This window comes from Clarias gariepinus, chromosome 10 (assembly GCF_024256425.1).
Source record: "Clarias gariepinus isolate MV-2021 ecotype Netherlands chromosome 10, CGAR_prim_01v2, whole genome shotgun sequence".
In the NCBI taxonomy this organism is placed as follows: Eukaryota; Metazoa; Chordata; class Actinopteri; order Siluriformes; family Clariidae; genus Clarias; species Clarias gariepinus.
The window spans coordinates 26,883,510-26,910,730 of NC_071109.1; the positions used below are offsets into that span (position 1 = coordinate 26,883,510).

General features: G+C 40.7%; 1 protein-coding gene across 3 annotated transcripts in view; it reads left to right on the forward strand.

The window, feature by feature from the left end:
- The window catches only part of si:ch211-269c21.2 (carbohydrate sulfotransferase 8), a 66,846-nt gene extending 39,843 nt beyond the window's left edge, over positions 1-27,003 (forward strand). For all 3 annotated transcript variants that reach the window (XM_053505227.1, XM_053505230.1, XM_053505229.1), the window contains exons 3-5: positions 22,408-22,439; positions 23,468-23,929; positions 24,036-27,003. In XM_053505227.1, coding sequence (XP_053361202.1) covers positions 22,408-22,439; positions 23,468-23,929; positions 24,036-24,632 — 1,091 coding nt within the window. In that variant the 3' untranslated portion in view covers positions 24,633-27,003. The remainder of the gene's footprint in view (positions 1-22,407; positions 22,440-23,467; positions 23,930-24,035) is intronic.
- Positions 27,004-27,221: the final 218 nt, after the last annotated feature.

Sequence of the window (27,221 nt, forward strand, 5' to 3'; positions counted from 1 at the left end):
GGAATGGAACCCGGAACCTAGAGATGCATGGCCTTAGTGCTAATTATCAAGCCACTGTGCGGCCTATGCTAAATCAATAGATAAAAAAAAAAAACTTAAGCATATTGTTGGATCACTATATGGAATAAAAAAGACAAGGATTTATCCCAGAGAAGTTTTGATTATAGCTTTAAATTCTCCAAGGAACCCCACGGTGCCTGCTGTAAAGCAGGGGACAGATGTGCCACGCCCGTGAGCTCAGTAATTAACAGACAGGGAATGATTTATCAGCTCTCCAGGAGAGGCTCCCAGTCAGATACTGCACTATTACAATGAGATTATCTGACTAGAGTGATACCAATTGGTCCCGGCAAAAGTGCTTGTGCAGCTCTTAGGATGAGCTCTCAAATTCTAAACCGAGCTCAGTCTGCGTGTAGCATATTGTACTCAGTGGGAGAAAGAGAGCTACATTATCTCAAGCTTCTCCAGCAGCCTCCCCTCTTAATTTAATTGCCGTGGAGCTCACTTTACGCACTGCATAAACCACAGGCAGGAACGATTTTATGTCTGCGAAAAGATTCATGCCAGTGATGCAAATAACAAGTCTGCGTTCCTTTATTTATCTTTATCCTGGTCAGGGTCAAACATGGTATCCGGGAATACCAGGTGGGAGGCGAGGATACTTTCTGGGTGGGGAACATGTCCACACACACACAACATCTTTAGCAGAGTATTAATGAGACGAAGACAAACAATACACCCTCAAACATACCTTGAAGTCGTTTATGTAAATATGTGATGTCATTGTAGTATGCCATAGAATTAGAATTTCCTTCACTGGAACTAAGCAACCAAACCCTGTTCCAGCATGACTGCGTCCTCGTACACAAATAAAGAGACATGTGTAGGGACTGGAACAAATTTCCCATAGTGATGCTCCAAAATCTAGTGGAAAGCGTTTCAGAAGAGTGAAGGTTATTATAACAGTAAAGTGGAAATCTGGAATAAATTGGTTATATCCTGTAAACATATCACGTGTTGCTTTAGTTTGAGTCTCATCTATTAAAAATGGATCCATTTCCTGCCATCCTCCAAGGACGATGTTTAAAACCGTACCCCATACCCTATCCTCATCAATACATTGACGAGCGGTTAAATTAGTAGCTGACTGACGAGCATCAGCGATCAATACATGATCGGTTCCCCTCCCAAAGCCACTTCTGATCCAATATGATTCAGGGTCAGAAACAGCAGCTACGTTAAGAACTGTGATTATTTCGTGCATATTGAGTGCCTCTTAATTAAGCCGAGACGAAACCTGCAAGATCCATTCTATCACAGCAAAGCATTTCAGCCTCAAGCTGCCCCGAAGTGTGACGCTGTAGATTACACTGACGTCCCTAGGGTTCCAAACCCAGAGGAAGAAGGCAAAGTGTATGGGGGGAAAAATACACTATTCAAGTCAACACTCCAGCTGAAAGATGTTAAAATGTAAAACCAGGATTTGATTCAAGGTCAGGCGGGCTGGGTCACGAAAGAAAGAAGAAAGATCGATCAATAAGAATACAAAATCTGAAGCTACAGTATAATAGAGTGAAAAGTTTTCCATTACAGCTGCAGGATGGTACGTTTATAGACTGCTTGGAAGAAAATAATGAAAGTTAATAATGTTTATTACGAGGGCTATGGGGTGAGTTTTGCAAAGAAATTAGATGTCATGAATTATACCACAGTTCTTTTAAATACGCGATTTTCATTGTCTGAGGGTGTTGATTAGTTTTCTCAAACTCATCTACACCTCTGTTCTGCCAGTACTGTGGGTGTTTTACAGTTTAATACATTATTATTTCTACTGTCTCAGCTCATTCACAGTGCAGCAGACTCTCAACATAAACAAGTAATAAAGAAACATTTAAAGCAGTGTTATTTAACAAAGAAAAATCTTTTTGTTATCATTTATATAGTGAAACGTTCTGTAAAGAGGTGCTTGTTAAAGGAGTCTCCAGTGTCGGCACTTTTTCTGCAGGGGATTTAGCATTTTCTAGTTCCATAGGAGAATAGCAAATTATGCAGGATCTTTTTTTGGGCTTGTTACCGTCCATAAAAATCAAGAGGAAAAAGTGACTGTTTATATGAGGAGTGTTCAAGTCAAACCGGGACTTTTAATTGATTCATATCAGTGTTTGGATACCATCAAGATGGTACCATCTCAGTATGCCGGAAGTTCACATCTAAAACACTGGCCCTCCCAGGAACTCCCATTTGCCCCTTCTCACCAGAAGGCTTTCTGTTTTTGCAAGTCGCTGCACGTCCTCATACTGCCCACCGCACCACTTGCACATTACAGAAACTCAGCATAGAGTTACTGCCACGCCACCTGTAGAGTCCTGATGTCATTCCAAGCCATTTCCACATGTTTGGGCCTTTAAATGAGATCCTAGGAGGCTGGTGTTTTAAACGTGGAGCTGCTAGACTGATCATGGCTCTGGTGTACAGAGAAAACTCTCTACCAAGCACCAGAGGTGGGCAAAGTACACACATCCTGTACTTGAGTAAATGTAAAGATTCCCTGGGGAAAATATTACTGAAGTAAATGTGAAAGTTCTTCATTTAGAAGTAGACTTGAGGAAAAGTAAAAAAGAATTCACCTGCAAATTTACTTACGGTAAGTATCTCGCAAAACAAGCACCGCGTCTCATTTAAAAAATGTAGTTAAGTTGGGGTACAGATATTTCTTGGATGATATAGTGGAGAAAACGTAAAAAGTATCTATTAATAAATCATGTGAACTCAAGTGAAGTACAGGTGAAGGATTCAGTTACAAAGTAAATGTACTCGGTTACGTTCCACCTCTTCCAAGCACTAGTGAAACCCTGGGATAAGTGCATTAGTGAATCAGGAGATAATGTAGAGAAATAAAGGATCTTATAAAGGAAATAAAACCATTTAAGAAGTACTTAATTGGAAAACAATCTCCTTTTGGGCTGGAAACATTAACTGCCTCTTCGCATCAGGCATTGTCTTTAATTAGATTTTCCTGTAACCGGTAACAGCACATCCTGTTGTGTTTTATCACGCCATAGACTAGTCATGCTTACCAGTACATAGTTGTTCTTTTAACTTCAGCAGGATTTGCATTTTTGACAGAAGCCTTTGAAGTTGTGAAATGATGGACTGGGTGATTTTGTCGCGCAGTAGTGTGGAGGTGTATGTACTCGTATATACACTTGTAAATGTATGACGAGGATTTCGGAGGATTTGTAAAGAAAAACACAGTCCTGTTTTAAATTACCCGTACTGCAATAGAGGGATTTGTGAACCCACACAGCAGTGGGTGGGGATCTTCAGAACAAACTAATCCAAGGCCAAGCAGCAGCTGTCTGTTAAAAAACTAATCGCGTGACCACTCTGAGTCACTCGTCTCCGTTTCCTTTTATTTGTGTCTTAAGTGGTTCGAACAATGTCGCCACTCCTTCTCGGCTAAAAGGTTCGTGGCACGTGGCAAAGTATGCCATTTCTTTCTTTCTTTTATGTTTTAGGAAATCTAATATTTTTTTTACATTGAGATTGTTATGCTGATGCATAACATCAATTCTTTTAAAAAATAAAATAAAATTAAGACTGATGATGAGAGATCCGGTCTCTCTCTCTCTCTCTCTTTCAGCATCAAGAACAAGTAAAGGTTATCACACTCCCTTTAGACATGGCCTTGACTTTGTGTCCAGCTTTTTTTTTTCCATCACACGTGCCATAATTGATTCCTATTCAAGGCCACCTCCTTCCCACCCACTGCTGCACACAGCCGAGGTCTTACAGTACAAACTGCACAGTCTATGACACAATGAGGCCAGCGGCTACTCTTCATACACCCCACACTCCTATTTTAGTGTGTTAAAGTGTGTGACAGTCTGTGTTCCTAGACCAGTGGTTTTCATACGCTTACAGAACCTCTACAACTCTCACGATAAGGGACCAGTTTCCTTTATAAAATAAAATTCACAGATCCTCTCTGGACTTCCAGTTATTATTTAGAGTTGGACTCAGTATTGTAAATTAATTGTTTAAATAAATTGCATTAATGAGATGTGTATCAATTACGCTGGCCTCCCAGGAACTCCTTCATCAGCACAAACATGTGGAAATTGCTTGGAGCAACATCAAGACTGTACTGGGAATGTGCCAATAACTCCCAGCCAAGTTCCCACAGATACAAATACATCGATTTTCAAGGATTAGGTTTTCCACTTGCTGAATATTCGCAGGACCGGGCTATCCACCTGCAGTGGGGCTATCCACATCGACATTCACGGACATACAGAGTTTTTAAAAAAATGTTTTCATCATTTACAGTAGACGTTTTACTCCTGCTAAGAGTCCCAGTTTGACTTGAATGCACCTTGTAAATATCTGTTTGGTAATTGTGGGTTGAAGAAAGAAAAATTCAATTTGCTTCACTTTGTCCTGTACAATTCATATCAGCTCCAGACATTCAGAGTTGCCGGTTTAATCGTAAAAGCTCTTCTGTAATTAAATGCCAAAATATGATTAAATTTTGATAATTTTCTCCTCCCTTAAAGTTTTGCATTTCTATGATTATGCATAACTGATCTAAGGCGTAAAAGAACATTATGCCAAATTAGGTTCTATCAGCTGTGATTTAGGGATGCGGATGGGTTACACAGAGGGAGACGTCTTTTAAATACTCACTGGCTTGTGGGTTGTGCTGAAAGAATCTTTAGCATTCTGAACCATCAGCAGACAAAACATCCTCCAACACAGCTCACACAGTTCAACCTCAGTTCAAAGCTCACTCTTGTCTCTAAGAGTCTCCAAATCCTGCCTGTTTCAAGTTTTCAGACGAGCATACAAGTACACGGCATGCAGCACGCTGAAATCCCTGCGCATTTTCAGTGCTTTTCAGAATACATGGTACAGTGTACCAATTAAATCATTCATTTGTCACACATTTATCTTAAGCCTTCGCCATTTAAACTAAATGTCACTTAAATGCCATGCGTTACATTCTAGTTGGATGAGTGAGGAAGATTGTTGCTGCCTATAGAGCCCCTAAGTGAAATGAATTTGGGCCGTTCTGAAGAACGGTGGACACTATAACTTTATGTACTATTATACGTCCATCCCCTAAATCCTCACTTTTCATTTGACATTTTAGTCTATTTTTTATTCTGCAAACTACAATAAATGTGCTTACCTTGGTACAAGGCTCGACACACTATCTTAACTGCGTTACCGAGGCATGTGGATAAAAGTTCCTGTTGCTAATGCGTGTGGTGCCAATCAAAGAATTGCCGCAGGTTTCAGAAATGGATGCTTTTCTTTTCTACTTCTACATTATTTTTCTAAGTGTTATAGAATACAGAATATTTTAGAATATTTTTTTTTTCTTAAAATGTTTTTTGGTGCTTTGGAGACATTTAAAGTCATCTACATAGTAAAAGCTCATACGTGTCTTTTCATCATATGGCCAAAAGAAGAACTTAATAATCATGAATGCATTTTGTAAGACAATTCCAAATAGAACGAACCAGAATTTTTTTTTCCCTACACATGCAGGATGGAATGCAGCAAAGCAAACACGATTCAACTCTGATGTATCACTAATTCACCTCTGACGCAATCCTAATAAACTCTTAATGTCACTCTAAACCCTTATTTAATACCATTATATGTATTTCAACATGTAGCAATCCAGATTCTTATCTAATTTAATCTTGAATAAACTCAAATTCAACCCAGACTCAATCCTGTTTCGATTGAGCCCTGTGTATTTAACCCTTAAAGCCCAGATCATTTTAGCAACTTAATTTAACCTTGATTTAATCCTTAGACTGCAAACAAAGTTACTTACAGTCTAAGGTTTTACCCTTATGTGAACTATAACTGTTGTCTCTGCGCCTTTAAATCGCAAGGGGAATCCAGGACTCTATTCTGTCAGCTGTTTTCCAATGTATTGGACTGTGAACTCCATCAGATTATTTACCATCAGAACAGCTTTACAGGACAGTCATTTTCTATTATCGTGCTCCTGGACTGATTGATTGAAACTCATGCTCCCGCACCCCCACACACTTACACATACCATATACCGGACGTTTTATACATTCACTTACACACTGAAAATATTGTATATAGTCGTAAATGTTGGTATCTGGCGTACTTCAGTGTCTATTTTTTGTACAATAGATGGGAGCTACTACTGTGATTTGTTCGTATTTGTATCTGCTAAAAATTCATAACTCAAATGTTTGTGAGTTTGTACATCAATTTATTGCTAACACACAATGTGTTCTCTCCGTTTTTTTTATATATTTTTTTTATAATAGTTCTTTGCTATTGAGTATATTCATTCACCATCAACTATGTTACATACACTGTTCTGGTTTACAGATATGATTTGATTGAAATTATTTGTTCAAACATGATATTAATTAAACTGGCTATGAAAATGAGAACTCGTCAGCGAGGCGAGTCCTACCACAGAAATCATGGGAAAAAGTAAGGAAATTGTTATCTATGTTTCCTAGTAGTGTACATTCCTACATCATTACTGTTTAAATAATCATATGGGACGGCACACGTTATTCATCAGGGTCCACTTTCACTTTCTTCCTCATCAACACAGTTTTAAACTCCGAATGTTTTATGTTAATAGATCAAAAGAGGAGATACCGGTCTTATTGTGGCACTGATCCTGACGTAAATGTGGAGAAGCGGCGAGAAACGGAGCACAAGTGTGATCACAATGTATGCCACGGAACAAAGTGACTTCATCTGATGTTGCTCACTTGGCATGGGGACGAATCATTTTTGAGTTGCAGGATGAAGTTCTGTTAGTAACACAGTTGACAAACTGAGTAGTCAAGCCATCCTTTACCGTGAGGAGAAGAAAACTGTTAATGTTTAAGCTTTGCAACTATCAGATGTGTTACACTGAAGGAAGTTGATAACTTGAACTACAATTTGTTCTATCGAGAAAGAACATCAGTGTTGTGCTTTTTGTCTCATGTGGAACGTCCCGCAAACTACAGAATGACTCCGATATGTCCAGATATACAGTGTATATATATATATATAAATGTCTAAATAGAGAACAAAACCCAATCCTCAGTACTATTACAGTATATTCGTGTTTCTGACCTACTGATTTAAAGTAGTTTTAAATTTATTTACAGACAGAATCAATAAGGGTGGGAACAGATCAGACTGGGTTTAAATCACCTCTCGGACTTGGTAAAACCACAGCAAGACCTCAGACATCTGGCAATGTGGAAAGATTTCTAAAGACCTGCTGTTTGTGTGTGTGTTTGTGTGTGCACGAGCAGTATGTGACTTAAGAGGTCCGTCTCGCTACGAGTTTTTGAGCCGAGGCTGTTTACAGATTCCTCCCAGACACTGCTGTGATATACTGCAGCGAGCCATCACTGGGTGAAATTGATAAATGGATATGGGTGGGTGGCCATAATGGCAATGGTAAGAAATTGGATACTTGGCATTTTCTGGATTTAATTTACTGTAGGGCTCGCATTCAACGAGCATTGCACCACAGCCCACTTTCTCATGACAAGCACCTAATTATTTTAACCCATCCAAGTGCAGACATTACCATGGTGCATGCAGCCGAACAGACGGATTTCTCGCTGTAATATCCAACATGTCTCTATACAAATTTTCAGCTGGATTTACATGGTCTTTTTATTTTTTCACCATTCTGCTGAATTCCAGCACTCTGTATTAAAATGTACAGTACTGAGTGTACTACACCTCGTTTAATCAGTTTGTAACCTTTAGTAAATTATATGACTTTGAATAACACTTTATAATAATTCATTCATTCATTTTGTACAGGAGTTAGAGGGATCCTGGAGTCTATGGAGCCAGGAAACTTGGGTCATGAGACAGGATGCACCCTGGACAGGGTGCCAGTCCATCATAGGGCACACACACACACACTACGGGCAATTTGGGAACGCCAGTTGGCGTAATCTGCATGTCTTTGGGCTGTGGGAGGACACCGGAGTACTCTGAGGAAACCCATCAAGCACGGAGAGAACATGCACCCAAACCCAATGCGAGAATTGAACCCTTGATCCTCATGCCAAACGCATGTAACAATTTCTTTGTCACCCTTACTGAATAATCCGTCTTAATGAACAGATTTTAAAAAGGTTTTCATTGCAGCATTCCTCTCAGCGTGACCCAAATCTGTGTCATATATCAGCAGCGCTGCAGTTTTGTGGCAGTAATGACCTCATGAGTCATAATGAGTCATCTACTTACTCCCATACTTATTGGGTTTTATTATGAGCTGGACTTTAAGAGAAGCCTATATGAGTGGAGATTAATTGATTTGTTAAGTTTAACAAAATCAATGCAACTTTACCTATAGTCTGTCTGTCTGTCTTTTTTTCGGTCTGTTTTCCGAAGTTTTATATGAGATGCACACGCACACAACTAAAACTAAATATTGACGTTTTGCTGGTGGTACAAAAAAGTGTGGTGGGGGGCCTTTTTTTTTTAAAGCAGAGATTTTCAGCAAACTTCCATCTAAAAACATAAAAAAAAAACATACATACAAAAGAACTGAATCTACCATGAAGCATTCTTCTTCCCTTTCTCAGCTTTTGTATGGGAAACAAGGTCACTGCGGTGCACGCACATCTCTGATTTACATTACAACGATGTCCGTTACGACATCATCCGCTCAATAATACGTTTTTTCCTTTTCGAATCTTTGCAAAAAAAAAAAAAAAAAACATCTTACAATAGAAATTGTTCTGTAAATCACAGTCATACATGATTGCCTGCATGCTTTTAGACTGTGCCTTTGTTTGTGGGCACTTGTTAGATTTAATTCAGTAATTATTTGCTGGCCTGCCAGGCGGCACAGTGGCGTTCTGTTTAGCGCTGTGGCCTCGCACCTCCAGGGTCGAGAGTTCGAGTCCCACCTCCGGTCTGTCTGCGTAGAGTGTGTGTGTTCTAAATTCCCTGTAGTGCGTGCTTGTGTGCTTTGTGGTGGATTGGCAGCCTGTCCTGGGTTACACGATCATGTCTCCTGGGATAGGCTTTCTGTGACCATGTACTGTACAGGATAAGTGCTATAGAAAATGAACAAGTGAGAGAGTGACTACTTACCCATCTGGCAACCTCATTTTCTGGCCTGTGTGCTGCTCCTCCTTCACTATAATACGTACGTTCAGAGTGTGTGGATGTGTTGGTGTGATTTTTTTTTTTTTTTTTTGCTTCCCTCCATTGGGCTTTTATTACTATCTGGCTAAAATGAATGCTTGCATCAAAACTGCAGGCATAATCCTATCCAAAACTCAGTCATGATTGGGGGGAAAAAAACACTATAATCTTAATTTCTTTCTGAAATGTGCCTGTAGCCAAAAAGTATGTTTGGAAAAAAATTGAGCACAGACAGGGAGTGCAAGAATTACATCTGTGTGCCTGGTTTCCCTCTTAAAATTGGGTACCAGTTACTGGTTATAATTTTTCAGTCCTGCTCATGAGCTACATCGGAGCTTTCATACTTTCATGTGAAATATGTGCGACCCCCCCAAAAATGCACCCTGTACGAATGCCACAGTGTGTCACGTCCTCCATGGAAATGAGATGAGCCGTGCTGCATTCATTAACATCTACGATCTGTAAGCCTTTTTTATGAGCTTCGAGCATAACCACGAGCCTACTGTAGTATTTGTGTTTAATTCTGAGTTAGACATATTAACAGTCCAGACTTATGATTTAACTGAACATAAATGAGCATGTGATATTTGCAGCTTTGTTTTTCACCACTGTCAAGATATGTGCACAAATCCAAACTAACATTTATTGAAGCAAATCCTGCACTTTATAGTAAAAAAAACTTTGTCCATACCAATTACAAACAGATTTGTGCACAGCATGCTTAAAATATCCGTGTGCAAAAAAAAACACTAATCAGCCACAATATTAAAACCATTAACATAAAACCACCTAGTTTTAGTTTCCCCTTGTGCCCCCAGGGTGGCCCTGGCCCCTTAGGGTATACAGTAATTGCTGTTCAGTTCACCTGACGTTAGCGGTGACGTTACTGTTATGGCTGAACAGTGTCAACACTAATAAAAGAGGCTGTTTTTAGTCTCTTGCTGTTTAGATACACAGACAAAAGATTGCCTCATGGCATTGTATAGTATCTTTTCACTTCCTTTAGAAAGCCGTACATCACTGATTTCGATTTCTTTTCTTCTCTTTATATAAAACTGTTCTTGAACTCTTTGCACATCTTGTTTTTTTTGGGTCAGGGGGTGCTATTCCAGTCGAGTGCCCACAAACGAAATAACTGGAGACCCATAAAGAGTCCAGTTAAAAGAACAATTTTAGGACTCTTATACAGAACTACAATTCCTTGCAGAGTATTTGTCCTATTGTGAAATTGGAGAACTGGAAGGAATTGTACACATTGCTTGCTCGTGTTTTTATGAGGAAGATGTGAAGGTCAGGGTGCTTCATGTGGTGCAAGGTTGTTGTTTTTTTTAAAAAAACGCAGCTTTTAGTGATACTGTTTTGTTTGTTTTTTTGGCTTGAGATTTCTCATTCTCGCTTGTGCTCTGAATGAACCCCACTTTGTAGGCTGATTTCTGATTCTCTTTGGAAGAATAACGCTTTCTCTTTAGCAAAATATCACTTCCTGCACCTGTGTGTGCAAATCTATTCGCCTTAATAAAAAGATTTCAGTTCAGATGACGAAAGAGTTTTTTGCGCGAGCAAAAGACTTTCAATGTCAAAGCAGCCATGTCGAATACAGAAAAGCTTGGCAGGGCAAAGTGCTCTATTACCCTAGGATCCTGCACAAGATCGATAAAGGTAGATCGGCACACGTTTCGGCTCCACTTGTAAACACGGAGAAGCGCTCAGATCCTCTCGCCCATGCACACAGCACTTGCACTGTCTTGTTTGTGGGCTGACCTGGATTTTCATTTAGAAAGTAATCTATTTTCATTACATCTTGGGATGAATCTACACAAACAGGAGGTGGAACACAGCAACCTCATCATCCTTTAGGAAGAAGGTCGTGTCAAGCGTCAGGGAAACTATATCCGAGCTTATTACTGGAGTTAAAAGAAGTGATGGCTTTTAGATTGTTTGTTCAGCCTTAATATTAGCCAGCGCACATCATGTCCTCCGAGGATCTGCGACAAACTGCAGGTGACCTTTTGCTTTACTCCAGAATGATATTCGAAGGGAATCTCTAGAATCATTTGTTTCCACTATTGCATTTTCCATCAATACTGTGCATGGAGAGAGAGATGAGGAGCTTTATTATGTGGCGGCGTAAACAGCATCAGCGCGTGAGATATACAGCATATTTTCACACAGTTCAGAGCCTCTGGCACGCAGTAGCTCACACGCTTTGAATCTCTTCATCTCAGCCAGTGCATGAGAATCAGGCCGAGCTCTCAGTGGCGTCCCATGAGGGGACCTACTTCCAGCTGCTTGTGACTCAGCAATGAATCATGCACACAGCTCTGTGGTGGGATAAGACTCAGGTAAGCACAATAACTAGCCGAGCAGAGAACTATTCATATGCGCTATTGTGTGGAGTCACGGCGTATTCACATGCCGCATCTTCTGGGTCGTCTTAATCAAAGCAAATGGAACAGGAACGTGAAGAGAAACGTTGACGGGTTTATAGCTGCAGACGGTTGGCAATGAAGACGGCCTTTTTAAAAAGTACCTTCCCGTAATTCTTTGATACGGTATATTGTTTACATAGTCAGAATAGTTCACGTGGTATCTAAGGTATGCACGGTATGATAAGGTAGGCTGTGGAATGCGACGGAAATGTTTTACACACCAGTCTTGCGTGATATCACCATGAGGAAGTGTCAAATCCAGAATTCATAGATCACACTACAAAAACATTTACAGATACACCTCTAGTGCAAGAAGAGCCTCCCATCCCATGGTGACATGGGTCCTTTAAAGTTTTTAATGCCCACAAGCCGTGCAACAACCTGACAAACTGGCACTTTCAGTCTTAACTGCCTCAGAACACAAGAGCAATGCGTCTTTCGGGCACTCGGCAAGCCTATAACATTGCAAAAATGTGCAACCATCATTCCCACATTTCACTTCGCAAGCTAGGAGAGAGTGTTAGTACAGCAATACAGCCTCCTTCAAAGAAATCACCATCAAAGACCAAATCCACTGATTTAAACTTATATTACTGATGTTTTTGATGTAGATCAAGCCATATCATTGGTCTTAAACTTACCCATAAAGAGCCAATATCGCTGAAGGGTTTTCCTTCCATCAAAGCAGCAGCCAACCTAATTCCTTTGGCTCAATCAATATGAGTCAAATCTTTGATAATGACATTCTGGAAAAGATTAGAGTTGCCTGTTTTATATGATCATTAAAGGTATGCTGGAAAAAAAATGTGGACTATAGTAAATGTTAGACTAAAGTAAAACTCAGACTTCAACTTCATCTTTACACATACAGTACAATTCACAAGATCTTTTTTTCCCAGTGTATATGATGTTTATCTGTACAGTAAGGGAACAGGCAGACAACTAGAAATTGAATGCATCCTTTAGAACAGCAGTCACTCGCTTGTGGGCTACTGTATATAGCAATTGCTTTTCCTAATTGCTGTTCTATAACAGTCCACACAGCAACAGGAAAGCACTCGGACCCAGTCCTGGATGCACTGGATGCATGTGTCTTTCAGGACATTGGCTTTCCACTCTTGTTTAATTTCGCAAGCAGTCTCACTGCACAAGGGTGGCCAAAGAGGAGCGCTTCATGTACCTATTAACTACACCCCGTTTGCCCTTCTTTGCCATCCAAGCAATCCCTTGCTTGTTACGTGACCTCTTTTGTTGCACGGTACTATTTTATAACTACGGCTTCATCCTGCAGCTGCTTCCCAAAGGAGATGTCCGCGGATATTTCTGGCAGGGTCACTAGTTGTCTCAGTGACATTGTAGTGGATGTAGTGTGGATTCTGACTGTCAGTTAAGGGCATTATCAGAATACATCTGTGATATTAAAGTTTGGGGATTGTGCATATAACTGTAGTCAGTTTCCTTAGGTCTGTGAGCTCCCACTATTCTTAGCTGTCACATGTACTGTAAGCTGCCGCCCTAGATGCGGTGTTTGGACAGATTCAGGATGACACTGAGCAACGCCCCTTATGTACCCTAACCACTACAAACCAGTGGTACTCTGTAAGCCTTTGGTTTGCGTTGGAGATCACATATCAGGACAGTTCATCCAAACTGCTCTGGAAACAACAGCTCTGGATACAAATGGCTGAGACACTTTTCCCACTTACTCAGTACACACAGAAGAACTACTATACATGAACGTTTGTCCGATACTTTCTGAGGCCTAGCCCCATCTGTTCCTTTTTTTTTTTCTCTCCAGCCAGGTATACCCCTTGATGAGCAAAAACCTGCATCAGATCCAATCCTGTTTAATCCATTTAGGTCCAGCTAGCCAGCACACATCTTGCCAACAAGTCTCGCCACAGTAGAGCAGGAACTCACCCACTGGGTGACTTAATGGCTTGGCATTGTGATGCATTTTGATGAATATCCATCACAACATTCAAGAAGATAATTGTGGAGTTGAATGGTTCAACAGAATGTTAAAGAAGAGCATCTTTTGCACTTCCAGGAAGGAAGATAAGGGAGATGGGTGCAATAGTACGTACACAACAAATCTAAAGGGGGTTCACGTTTCTGAGTGTGTGATGCCTTTACAACCAGAAAGCCAAAAAAAAGTTTCATAGGGTTAATGGTGGCCTCAAGTGAAACCAGGGCCATTTGAGAGCTGTTACAGTACATTGCTCCTGCTGATGTAACAATGGACAAGGAAGCTCCACCTCCATACAGTACAGGAATTTTGGGTTTTCAAAACATTATGTTGACGTAAACTTGGCTACATTATAGACATTGGCGCATCGTTGATATTAGGTTGTATTTGAACCTTTGAATCACTTTGATTAGGCTTTTCAGGACAACAATAGGGCTCCTGCTGAGAATGGAGATTTTTGCAGGTCATAAGCCTACCTTCCAAAAGCTTTTTTGTAAAAAATAAATAAATAAATAAATAAATGATGATAGATTAATAAAGTGTTCCATACTGTACATATAAAAGGTCATTAAAGACCCAGCAGATGAGATACACATACAGTTCCTTTTTATAACCGTTTTTAACACACAAACATACACAGAATCCAACGTGAGTAAGTAGGTACACTCAAGAACCATTCCACAAGGTATCTGAATGATATTCACGTAGCATTTCTTCCTGTTGATACTCAGGGGTAATGGACTCAATATCCTTTCTTGATTGTTTGTCTTGGTCTAGACTTTTTTTGCTCCAGTGAAACTGCTAAGATCTGCATGATATAAATCCAGATGTGCATATGACTGACAAAACAGGACATGCACATTGAGCATGAGCTAGGTAACAGGTGTTTACTCCTCATTAAACATATTATCGGCAGCACAGTGGTGTAGTGGTTAGCACTGCCACCTTGCACCTCCAGGGGCCGGGTTGAATTCCCGGCACGGGGGCTGCGTGCATGGAGTTTGCATGTCCTCCCCAAGCTTAGTGAGTTTCCTCCGGGTACTCCGGTTTCCTCCTACAGTCCAGAGACATGTAGATTAGGCTAACTGGCGTTCCCAAATGACCTGGGGTCTGTGAAAGTGTCCGTGATATGATCATCAACCCTCTGATTATAGAGAGTTCCTAAACATCGAGGTAAGTAGAGAGAGGTGCATGCTAATGAAGTTAATGAAGAGTTGGAGAGCATGCGGGCTCGCCGTGGGTGTGTAGGGGGCAGAGTCTGAGGCAGACTGATGAGGAAACATACACTTTCTGACTTTCAGCTCAGCAGCACGCAACAGACGGCGGCGGCATCAGGGGGTCTGCTAACACAACAGGAGTAAACAAGTGAAGTGCCTGACAATAAATGAGGAGACAGACTCTAAATAAAAGCCCAGCCTGCTGCAGACGTTTAAACTCCCAAAGCGTACTTTAAAGGGATTTTTTTCCCCTTTAAGTGTGATGGTAGGTGTTTTATTTCGAATTGAGTTGTATAGCTTGGATTCTGGTCAGGAGAAAATCCTTGAGGTAGTTTACTGTCTATCCGTCCTTGCATCCATCCATCCATCCAGTTTGTCCAATCCCTACTGTCCATCCTAAATCGCTCTTCCCCAGTCCAATGGCTTGTTTACTGACGCAGAATCAGAAACCTTTTGTCAATATATAATTACTTTTCTTTTCACTGTTGACTTTTGTGTGTTGGGATATTTACTTTTCTTCCTTCGTCTGTCTGCCGGATATAAATATTGATGCCTGAGATCAGATAAAGTCAGAGAGGAAGTGGGGAACACAGGAACTCGTCTGCTGGACGCTCCACATAAACGGATTAGCTTCACGAAAGTCTGGTGAGGGAAGGATTGTTTATAGCTTTAACACTTAAGTATGATGAGCTTATTCTAGGCATTAAAACAGACTGTGGGAAAAAAAATGAGCAAGTTCTGGCTTTATGTAGCTGTAGTCTCTATTGTGTCATGGTTATGTCTCTGGTGATGAAGCATCGCAGTTGTAAAGTGCCTTAGGTAAAAAGAAAGAAAGTCATTGGGATATGGTTTATTGTAAACACGCCGTCTTTAGTTCGTGTCTGCATTTTTGCTTTTTAAAGCGTTTAAATGTGAGATGGCTGCGTTTTTCTTATGCGGCATTTTCAGGTTTTTGTGGCCATCTATAGTATAGTATATTGCGTTCTTCTCAGTCTAGATTCTGAATCAAGCAATGGACAGTTTGAACCAAATGAACTGTTCTGCGTTTATGCAAACATTACATAAAAGTTTCCTTTCGTGAAAGTTCAAAGGAAGTAGAACTTTTTCTTTCTCCAGTTGTTGGACGAGTGAAGTAAAACAGTAGTGGGCGTACCGGTGGTAACGGTGTCCTGAGTCTGCTGGTCCACTGAAAAAAATAATGAATGAAAAACTGAACTGTACTGTAAGTTGCTTTCCCCAGGTGCCCAAGATAGCCATTTGTCCACCCTCGCAGACAATATAATATAATATAATATAATAACATAAAGATGTTTCAGCTGGGGGATTTAAATCTCAAGACCTTTTTGGGACAAGTAGGTGGGTCCACCACATACGTAGGATTGGAGCATACTGTACATGGATCCTCGTTCCGATAAGGCAAAAACAAACGTCCGTGCGAACAAACAATGGTAACACATGACACTGCACAATTAATCAGATAAAATTCAACATCACAACTGCAAAAAGCTATAATTGATTACAAAAACCGAACACATAGTCAGTAATGTATCAATAAGTTAATTATTTGTTTGTTTGTTTTTTCCTAAAAAGACATTCTCATATGAGGGCAATTGTCGCATTGTTTAATGTGAAAACTTTTAAATACAAAATGATGCATTTAATAGTTAAATATTGCAGTTCAAGCCGCAATATGTAATCATGATGTGAGTTTTAACAATGTTAATGTGTCCTTTATGAAAAAATGCCATTTTAATATATTAAAGTTATGGCAGATTTGCATTATTTTTCTAAAATACAAGAGATGTTCAAGCTGAACCCGGGACTTGTGCTTGAATTTCTTGTTGATATCATTTACAGAAGACTTCAAAGAAAGTACGGTGATGAGGCTCTTAGCCACAGTAAAACAACTCGTCTGGAAGTTATACTGTAGCTTATCCCCTGTCCAGCCTGGACCTCGCTCCAAGCCATTTCTACTCATGGGTTCCTGGGAGGCCAGTGTTTCAGGTAGTCAAATCATGGCTCTGGCACACTGATACTGAGAAACCTTTCTACCTTAATGGTACTCTAGTTAGTGGCACCACCAAAAAATCCTGGTTTGACTTGAACATCTTTCGTATAAAAACGCTCTAGCTTATTTCTTAATATACAATTCCACGATTGTTGAGATAACACCATTTTTGAATGTTTCCTAGAGCCTCCTTTTTTAGAGCTACCTGACACACACACACCACGGAGCAACACTTTCTGAAACACATTATTGGATCCAGGGACATGAAAATCAGCCCCCATAGTGACACACACACACACACACACACACTTACCGGCGAGTCTGAGACACTGAAACTGGCAGTCGACGCTAAGATTAGGCTCTGGCTTCGTCGCAGGAGCTATCGCAGTATGGTGTGTGTGAACTAATCCCTGACACCATCTGCTTCGCTTTGGTAATTACGAGTGCAATTAGCCACCGATACCACATATGACCTTATATTGATTTAACATTTTGCCGTTCATTAAATCTCGATCATGTGCATGAACTGGATAATGTTCTGTCTCACCTTATTACTCAGTGAGTAAGTCTGCTTGTTTTGGTGAGAGCTTCATTCTTCTCTTGTCAAGACTGGAATGTAAATCAGCCGTGCCACAATGACAGGTTTTTGTACTCATGAATACAACTCTGAAAGTGTCTGTGTCCTACTTTGACTTACGCACACCTGTCAGCTTAGGTACTGATAGATGATAACTGCTAAATTTAACCACAGTGGTGTTTTTAGCAGCCCGTGGCTTGATGCGTAATATGTTCCTGTTTCTTTAGCACCTCTACAATGTGATTATGAGAGTTACACATTCCACTCTTTTTACATTTATTTTTAGCTGCCCTTCAGATTTCACTTCTTGGCTTGTTAACTAACAAGAGAGGAACCCAATGACCCAACGTGGTCTGGTGAGGTTCTAACCCATCTACCTGAACAACTGATGTGTTGCATGTTCTGAAATGATTTTCAGCTTACCGTGGATGTGAAGAGTGGTTATTTAAGTGACTGTATCCTTTATGGCAGCCAATTTGAAAGTTTTTCTAGCACCAAAACCCATGCTTGTCCATCCATCGTCTATACCACCTCCTTTGTGGGGTCACGGGGCGCCTGGAGCCTATTCCTGGGAACTCAGGACACAATGCTGGATGGGTTGCCAATCACACACCTGATCATACACAACAGACAATTTCCAAAATAGTGTCTTTGGACTGTGGCATAGAGGCCAACAACCACGCCACAGTAAAAGATTATTGCTTTGTCCATTTCTTGACCAAAAAATTCATGATTGGCTCACAATCTTAACCGTTTGAGCCATCACTACCCCTTGTTGTTGCCCTTAAACTGGACGGTGAATATCTGAACAATACAATGCGATTTCAAATATCTAAAGCGGTAGCTTTATGTTCTCCAACGTAAAAAAGAGGAGTTTGCAGTTTCATTCGTAACACTTGTCTTGTATGAAAGGATAATGAGGGAATGATTGTTTACAGCTTATATAATGTAATAGTACAACTATAGAATAATCCTCTAATAATAAAACTAGTACTTGTTGGCTGGTTGCTGTGGTATAGGAGGAATAAAACACGTAATTTCATTGGCAAACAGGCAACATCTGTCTCGGTAGAGTAACTCTTCACATCTGGCCACATCACACTTTGCTTTTGTTGATTATTTGCCTATAACAGCATGCCCCCATTATTATTATTATTTCAAATTCACCTGTAGTAACCTATGGGAAGGCCCATACTCAAGTTCTTCCACAGGACTCACTTCTTCCACACAACATGCTTCGTTATCCTGAAGGCTATAGGGAGGGTTGTGTAGAGCGCTGCATGCGGTGCTCCATCTTTGCCAGCACCCACTGTGCTGACGTGCTCTTCTCCAGCTCTGAGTCATGTCGTTTATTTTGCCTGTCTGTGCCATGACTCTGATCTAATAGACCTGAGAGATGTGCCAGGACCTGTAGGGAGGAGAGCTCGCTGACGACATTCAGCCTTTTAACACCGATCATCCATACGTCTCCTTTCCGCTTTCCTTTTCCTTCGCTTGAACGTGCCGGTTTAGCATTGAAGAATATTTTCACCGTGCTGTTGTCAAGTCACTACACACAACCCCTTTTTTTTTTTACTTTTCAAGCTCCCATAATGTAACAGTTATGATTTAGGTTTCAGTTGCAGGTTGCAGTTATTACTGTAGGTACTGATTGTGCAGTTGTGTTTGTAGATTGTACCACTTTGGCACATCAAGTCAGCAGATATGGCACTTATACGGCTTTCTACTTTCTTTATGAGCCTTAAGCTGAGCTCCATGTGGGCACAAATATTATGCTGAAACCTGGGCACATCAGCAGGGTGCCACATCTATGAATAAAGGAGAGGAGTTGTAATGAATATGTTGTGGAAGCTGTTTTGAAATTCAAAATCTTTTTGAACACTAATACATTGTCGAAGTGCCAGCTTCATGCAGGTGCGTACTGTATATAATTACAGGGTATAGAAGGACAAATGCAGTGATCTAATTAGAAAAATCATGAGCTTGTAATAAGGCAGGAAAAACTGGCACTTCAGTTTACGATTTAGAGACAACAGTTATGACGAGGGGCGTTCAAGTCAATCCAGGACTTTGAATTGTGCAGGATAACAGGACACAGTTATGAGAGTGTGAAAACTCACTTTATTTCTTCCATAAAATCCCCTGCTACACTAATACACTTATCCCAGGGGTTCACTAATGCTTGAAAATTTTCTTAGTACACTGGAGCCATGATCAGACTGCCAGCTTTATGCCTGAATCGCTGGCCTCCCAGGAACTCTGTTAACTTCCAAACATGTGCAAAGTGGCTTTGAGCCAGTTCAGGGCTATACTGTACGGCGGATGTCCAGCTGAGTTCCTTAAATGTGCAAGTGGTGATTGTGAATGACTATAAGACAAAAGCTGGAGACAAATTTTTAAGGGTCACTTAAGGCGTTCCATTCGCTGAATGTTCACGAGAACGACTACAATGGGATTTGAGCCATCTTGGCCAGGAACGTCATGTATTCGCAATATCAATGTTCTATTGGAGCTAAGAGTCCCTTTATCCTGGTCACGGGGGGCCTTGAGCCTATCCCAGGAGGCCTAGGCCATGAGAAGTGGTATACCCTGGACAGTGTGCTAATCCATCACAGCCAGGTTTGATTCCCATCTCTGTGTGCCATCAGTTTGCATGTTCTCCCGTGGATGGTGGGTTTCCTCCAGGTACTCTGGTTTCCTCCCACAGTCCAAAAACCTGACAACAACCTACAATATTCTTCAATGCTAATCCGAACCTACAATCGAACCCGGACCCTGGAGGTACAAGGCGACGGTGCTAACCACTACACCGCTGTGCCGCCTGCCTTCATTCATAAGAAGGTTAATCGCAAGTCCCGGTTTGACTTGAACACCTAGTATATTTTATGGATTATTTGCCTAGGAATATTGACATATCATAATCATAATCATTTACTCAATAATACTTTCACTGTGACGACAACATGATCTGTGTGACTTCTTGTTCAATGTTCAAGCACTCAATATGTGTGTAATCAATTTTGATTTTTTTTTGTCAACTCCAATAATAAAGTAACATCTGTGCAACCCAATACACTGCCTTCTTATTCTGCTAAAAGGATGTGCATTTATCTCTAGCTAAGTCAGATAGCTTAACGCACTTGGAGATCAGAACTGATTAACCGCTTTAACCGAGCTAACAGATGCTAGTGTCACTCTGATCTTTTAAAGCTGACTTCCCCTAAGGCATTGAATTCAGGGTTCATTATTAGATTAGACTAATTAGTCTAATTAGGTTATAAAACTCCATCTCATTCAAATTAGCTGATCTTAAATTTAAAATACTTTTTGGAAACTGGGCCTTGATCAGCTTGATCTGTGCTTTAGACATGAAAGCAGGTAGTTTTTCAGAGAAATAAAAATATTAACACCAAGAGTGACGTCTATTGTGAGTACAGACTAAACAGATGAAGATTTTTCTACTCATCGACCGCTAAGTTTTGGTGAACCTGTGCTTACTGCGACTTCAGACTTCAGACCAGTTCCTTGATGAGAGGAGAAGAACCTGATGTGGTCCTCTGCTGTGGTAGCCCGTCCAGGTTAAGGTTTGATGTCTTGCGTGCTTTGAAATGCTTTTCTGCTCATCGTAGTTGTAAAGTCTAGTTAGTTGAGTTAGCGTAGCCGTAATGTTTGGTCGAATCAGTCTGCGTTTCTCCTGACCCTATTCTTTAGAGACTGTAGTCCCGTTGTGATATTCTATATGGTGGTGTAGTGGTTAGCACTTTTGCCTTGCACCTCCAGGGTCTTAGTTCCATTCCTGACCAGGCTCGATTCCCGTCTCTGTGTGCATGGAGTTTGCATGTTCTCCCTGTGCTTGGTGGGTTTCCTCCCACAGTCCAAAGATAAGTAGGATTGGTGTTCCCTGAAAAAACTGCCCATAGTGTGTGTGTGTGTGTGCCTTGTGATGGTTTGGCACCCTGTCCAGGGAGTACCCCGCCTCGTGCCCTAAGTCTCCTGGGATAGGCTCCAGGCCCCCCATGATCCCGAATACAGGATACAGCGGTATAGAAGATGAGTGAGATGTTCAACATTAAGCTCTTGATTTTAAGCTCTACCTGCCTGATTTTATGGATTTGAGTAACTAAACTGCTGTATGCCTTTATTTTTTTTCCCCAGACATGTTTCCTGAATATTTAAACAGTGCATTGTTATTGTTCACAAAAGTCTGTTGAAACCCAGAAGATCAGAAGCAGTCTGATGTTAATATGAACTAAAGAGTAGTTTGCTAATTAGATCGTGTTTCCTCAGTAGTCTATTCAACTTCATGATCATTATACTGTATATGATTGTTAGAGAGATGAGAGAGCGTGAGAGACAGAGAGGAGCGAGCTATGATTCGACACCTGGTCTAAACTCGTGCGTGTATCACGTCCTGGTCTGATTCCTGCTTTACGCTGGCGAGAGGCAGTGCTGCTAGTGAAGAGTAGCTGGGGAGAAGTCTGAGACGTCAATAATTTGCACACTCGACACTAGTGAGATATCACATTTTTAGACACGCCAGTCTAAAAATGTCTAAAGTGGCAGATTTTTGTTTTGTGTGTGTAATCCCTGACTGCCTCTAACTAACAGGTCCATCATTTTCACAGGGCTTGGAATTTATAGTTGTTGTTTTTCCTTATGACAACTTCTTCTTCTTCTTCCACACACCTATGTGTTTTGCATATAGTAACCTTGGTGTTAATGATGTTCCTGACGCTGCTGAGTTGCCATCTGGATGCTGCAGTGAGCAGTGGCACAAACATTAGTGCAGGCTGTGGGAGTCGGCCTCCCTCTGCCGCCGTCTTCCATACACTCCATCTCCTTAACCTTTTACCTCACTGTATGTCTAGGAGATGAAGCGAAGCAAATGAGAGAGAGAGAGAGTTGGTATTCTTCAAGAGCAGTGTGTTCAGGTGCTCGTTACTGCTTTAAGCTTGAGTGTTTTGGTCGCTGTGAGAAAAGATACCACATTAAAACATTGCTGTGTTTCTGCCCTCGTGTAGGTGGAAAGCACAGACACCGACAGCAGCAGCCGGTAAGTAATTCAAAGTTATTATTATTATATATATTTTTTGTAAATTAAATCTCAGATAATCGTATCATTTTACTTAAGTGTCCTGGTTCTGGAAAGTTAACACCATAACTAAAAATTGCACAAGACTGCCACCTTGTGGTTGCAATTCAACAGAGCAGCCAGTCAAGGACAAATTAAAGGGGGAAAAAAACAAAGTTGTCTCTCTTTAAAAATTTGTCTAACTGATAAACTTTATCCTGTAATGCACGGGTGTTAAACCTTATCCAGAAATGGCCGGTGTGTGTGCTTTCATTTCAATCATGCAGAAGCCACATCTAATTCCACCTGTTCATTTAGCCAGAATTGACTTTCAGTGAATGAGAATGAAAACCTGCACCCATTTCGGGGTTCCTGGAGAAGATTTGTCCCTCTTGCTATACAGCATCTATATCCTGATGGGAGTGGTCTCTTCCAGGATGAGCCCGCCCCCTCCCTTGATGGCTTGATTAGGATAAAAATAATGTAAAGATTTAGAAATGCTTCACCTACCAGATCTCACTCCTGATATTGACAGATTGGTGACTCGTGGTGGTCTAACGTCTCATTAATGCAATATGTTGTCCTATATACTGTATACTGTATAATGCAATACTGTATGTGTTTCCTTTCATTTGTCACCAGACCAATTTCAGTGGCAGGTCAATAAGGTAATGGACCTCTTTGACACATACTGCTATGTATGTGCAGTATGCAGATCAGTTTTTCCACATCAAAAACATAGTATGACCCGTCACACAAAACAATCAGATTCGGTCAGTACATCCGATACAGGCCACTTTTTCTTCCTGCAGTGTGAATGTAACCTTTCTGTTCGTAAGATGTCTGTTCATCTGTTCGTCTGTTCCAATCCACCCTCTACATCTGAAATCAAGACAGTTATGATGGAGTAACCATTAAACAAGTGATTGTTTCAGTGACAGCTCTATTACTCATAGCACACCATGTATTCTCTTGTCTTATCTATAATTAAATCTTCATTTCCTTTGCAGGATCAGTGCCCTTATTGTCCAGACAATAACACACGCACCCCTAGTTCAAGAGATGTCCAAAAGCTCAGTCGTGTTGACCCCGTAAACGTCTGGAATCCACGCTTTCCTGTCGCTCAGGACAAAGGCGCCGTGCCTCAAATCACCAAGAACTATCGCAAACTCCTGAAGAGCTCGGCCCTGCTTCAGCAGCTCAACAGCACCTCTGCTGGCCAGGCTTTCAATAACTACCAAAGGTTGACCCAAATACAGCAGTCCCGCCGTGAGCTGCTGAGACAAGTGTGTGCCAAATACAGGAGCTTCACCAGGACCATAAGCCGCATGCAGGTGTCTCGCATCTATGTAGAGGATACACACAAGCTCCTGTACTGCGAGGTGCCCAAAGCAGGCTGTTCCAACTGGAAGCGTGTGCTGATGGTGCTGCAGGGCCAGGCGTCTTCCACAGCTGAGCTCCGGCATGATCAGGTGCATTGTGGGAACGATCTAAAGCAACATTGCCAAGTTCTGTTTTAGCGTTGAACTGGAATACAGTATTTCATACTAATGTATTTCATGTCTTTTTTTTGAGCAGGTGCACTATGAGAACCACCTAAAGCGACTGGATTCTTTTACTTACGCACAGATCATCCATCGCTTGAAAACCTACACCAAAGTGCTCTTCCTGAGGGAGCCCCTCGAGAGGCTTGTCTCAGCTTTTCGGGACAAGTTTGAAAGCCCGAACTCGTACTACCACCCTGTGTTCGGGAAGCCCATCATCACCAAGTACCGCGCTAACGCCTCAAGGTCGGCCCTGCTCACCGGAGAGGGTGTGACCTTTAAAGAGTTCATCCAGTACCTGCTTGATGTTCGGCGTCCTGTGGGGATGGACATCCACTGGGAGCGCGTGGTGCAGCTGTGCAGCCCCTGCCTTATAGACTACAACTTCATCGGCAAGTTTGAGACACTCGAAGAGGAAGCCAATTTCCTCCTCCGGCAAATCGGAGCGCCCGCCAACCTGACCTTCCCCAGTTTTAAAGACAGGAACCCGAATGCAGCCAGGACGTCCTCGCGCATTACGCAGGAGTATTTTTCTCGGCTGAGTTTAAGCGAGAGACAGAAAACGTATGACTTTTTCTATATGGATTATTTAATGTTTAACTATTCAAAGCCATTCTCAGATTTACACTGAGGAGTTTGTGAATGTATAGACTGGAATTCTTTCAGTCATGGGTCTGTTATGTGTTACTTCATCCTATTTCCTTTCTTTATTTAATTCTTCATGTCATTTATGTAAACTGGTTTGTGCAAGCCTCCACTGCTTGACTCACTTGTGTGGGAATGAGGCCAGGAAATACACCCAGGAAATACACCCTGAATGGAACAACAGTCTATCTCAGGGCATGAGCAGGGGTATTATGAAGGAATAAAACATGATGTGGTGCGCTGTTAGAGAAAAACGATTTATTATTGTGTGATGGTGTAAAGTGACCCAGTGCAATCTCTCTTCTTTTTTTTTTTTTTTTTTTTAACAGCACATCCTGGTGTGTTTTATTCCTCTTATACCACATGATGTGTGATGCCTGTTATTGTTTACATTAGAGCAGCTATGAACCTGGGTTACCCCCTCACCTAGCCTCTCTTTTTCTTTCTAAGACTTTTCCATGACAGAAAACCATCTTACCTTAAGAGCACTAACCCTGACTAAATTCCTCACTCCTGAAGGGTAAATAATTGTCTCCTTACAGAAAAATTTTGTTATTGTCATATAATAACAATATTTTATTATCATTAGTAGGCTTGTGCGATATAATGATTTATTCGTCTTTACATGATATAACACTGCCAAGATTCCGAGTGACATTTACTCTAATTATACTACAGGCCGGCCAACCTTTATATACAACCTGCATTTCAATGATTTGTGCAGACATTTGGAGCTCTCACTATCAGCGCCTGGAAAAAAAAAATCCATCAGTCTCTGTTCAGTCTACATAACATGAGACAAGTATATATCCATCTTCAATTAGCTATGTTAATCAGGCATGTAACGATAAAACTATACATTATAAATACAGGAGGTGTTCAAGTCAAACCGGGACTTATGATGAAATTTCTGGTGAATGAAGGTGTAAAAAGCAACCAACCTTTACAGAAGACTCCAAGCACAGTACGGAGACAAGATTCTTAGTTCAGAGACAAAATTTCTGAATAGTGTTTGTAAATGAGGGCCGAGGTGACTTGGAGCCCACTGCAGTCGTTTCCATAAACATTCAGCGAATGGAACGCCTGATTTTGAAATTGACGGATAACTTGTCACACATGTTTGGGAGTTCCTGGGAAGCCAGCGTTTCAGCTGTTTCAGTGTTTCTAAAGAAGGCATCGTGATCATGGCTGAGAAAAATTTCAAAGCAGATGCTTGTATCCAAGCGCTAGTGAAATCCCGGGATAAGTCCATTAGTGTAGCAGGGGATTATATATAGAGAAATAAAACCTGTTTTTGCTCTCGTATCTGTGTTCTGTTATTCTGCACACTGAAAAAAGTCTCGGTTTAACTTGAACACACCTCACAGAAAAAATTGATTACATTTATAAAGTGTTGAATCCAACAATTAAGATCAATAGAAAGTGAATGAAGAAGTTTATCAATAATGTTAAAGCTGTCTGAACTTACCCTAACCCTGAAATAATGGAAATAAATAAATAGGGACAAATCAATATCGCACAAGCATGACTGTCTTTTTAGGCCTAGATTATATGAGCATCCACAGTAACAGTCCCTGTGAATACAATGTGGCTACAATGGAGAGTATTAGAAGAAGAGTATTAATTATACTCAGAGCTTCTGTTATAGAAATGAATCATTTCATGAGCAATGACCAATCAGAATGGGGAATTTAACAGAGCTATGGTATGTGCTATAACTACGGATTAGTCTATAGTTTCTTAGACTCTAAATGAAGTAATACAGAAGAAATTCATTTTGCCTGTAAGAACTAAATTTGAATATGATCATCCACTTCACCTTTACTGTAGTTTCATTTTTTTTTTTATTTATTCGATTAGTTTTTGTGTCATAATGCCACCAGGAGCGTAAACACACACTGTTATTGGGCCACTGATGAGTGATGTTTGGAGTCCATGATGTCAGATGTCTGATGTGGTTCGGTGTTCTGTACAGCCCATAAAACACAGTGTAGCATGCCTTTAGCCTTACAGCATACTGCCGGTCAGCACATATCTTCATTTATACTTGTTGGGTATCTTTAAATACATATAATAATGTATTAAAAAAAAGTATGTACCTCAAAAAGTTATGACAGTGGTCTTAATTTTAAAGTCGAATGTATAATATCTATGTGCCATTGCCTTTTTTACTGTTGACGATATGTATTCTGATTAAACTATTTAAATAATTATGGGGAAAGGGTGGATTACATTTTGAACTGAATAAACTGGTTTTAAGATGGTGTAATGATGGGAATGATTCTTTGACTTCTGTTATATATTGTGATTGATTCATGGTTCTTATATCACATGTACGGGGGAACCGCTTTGTAAGTATTCCGTTTTTTTTATTATTTTAATTACTATTTTATTTATAGCCTGAGGTCATTTGATGACGTTCTTTAAAATTTTAAATGTACAACTGTATATTTCTCACAATTAAGAAAAATTGTGAAAGCTTCTATTGTAATGCTATTGTTTCTCCACATTTGCATTACATTTTTTGCTTCACTTCCTCCCCTTCTTGTGCTACAATAGCCTGTCCCCTCACCCC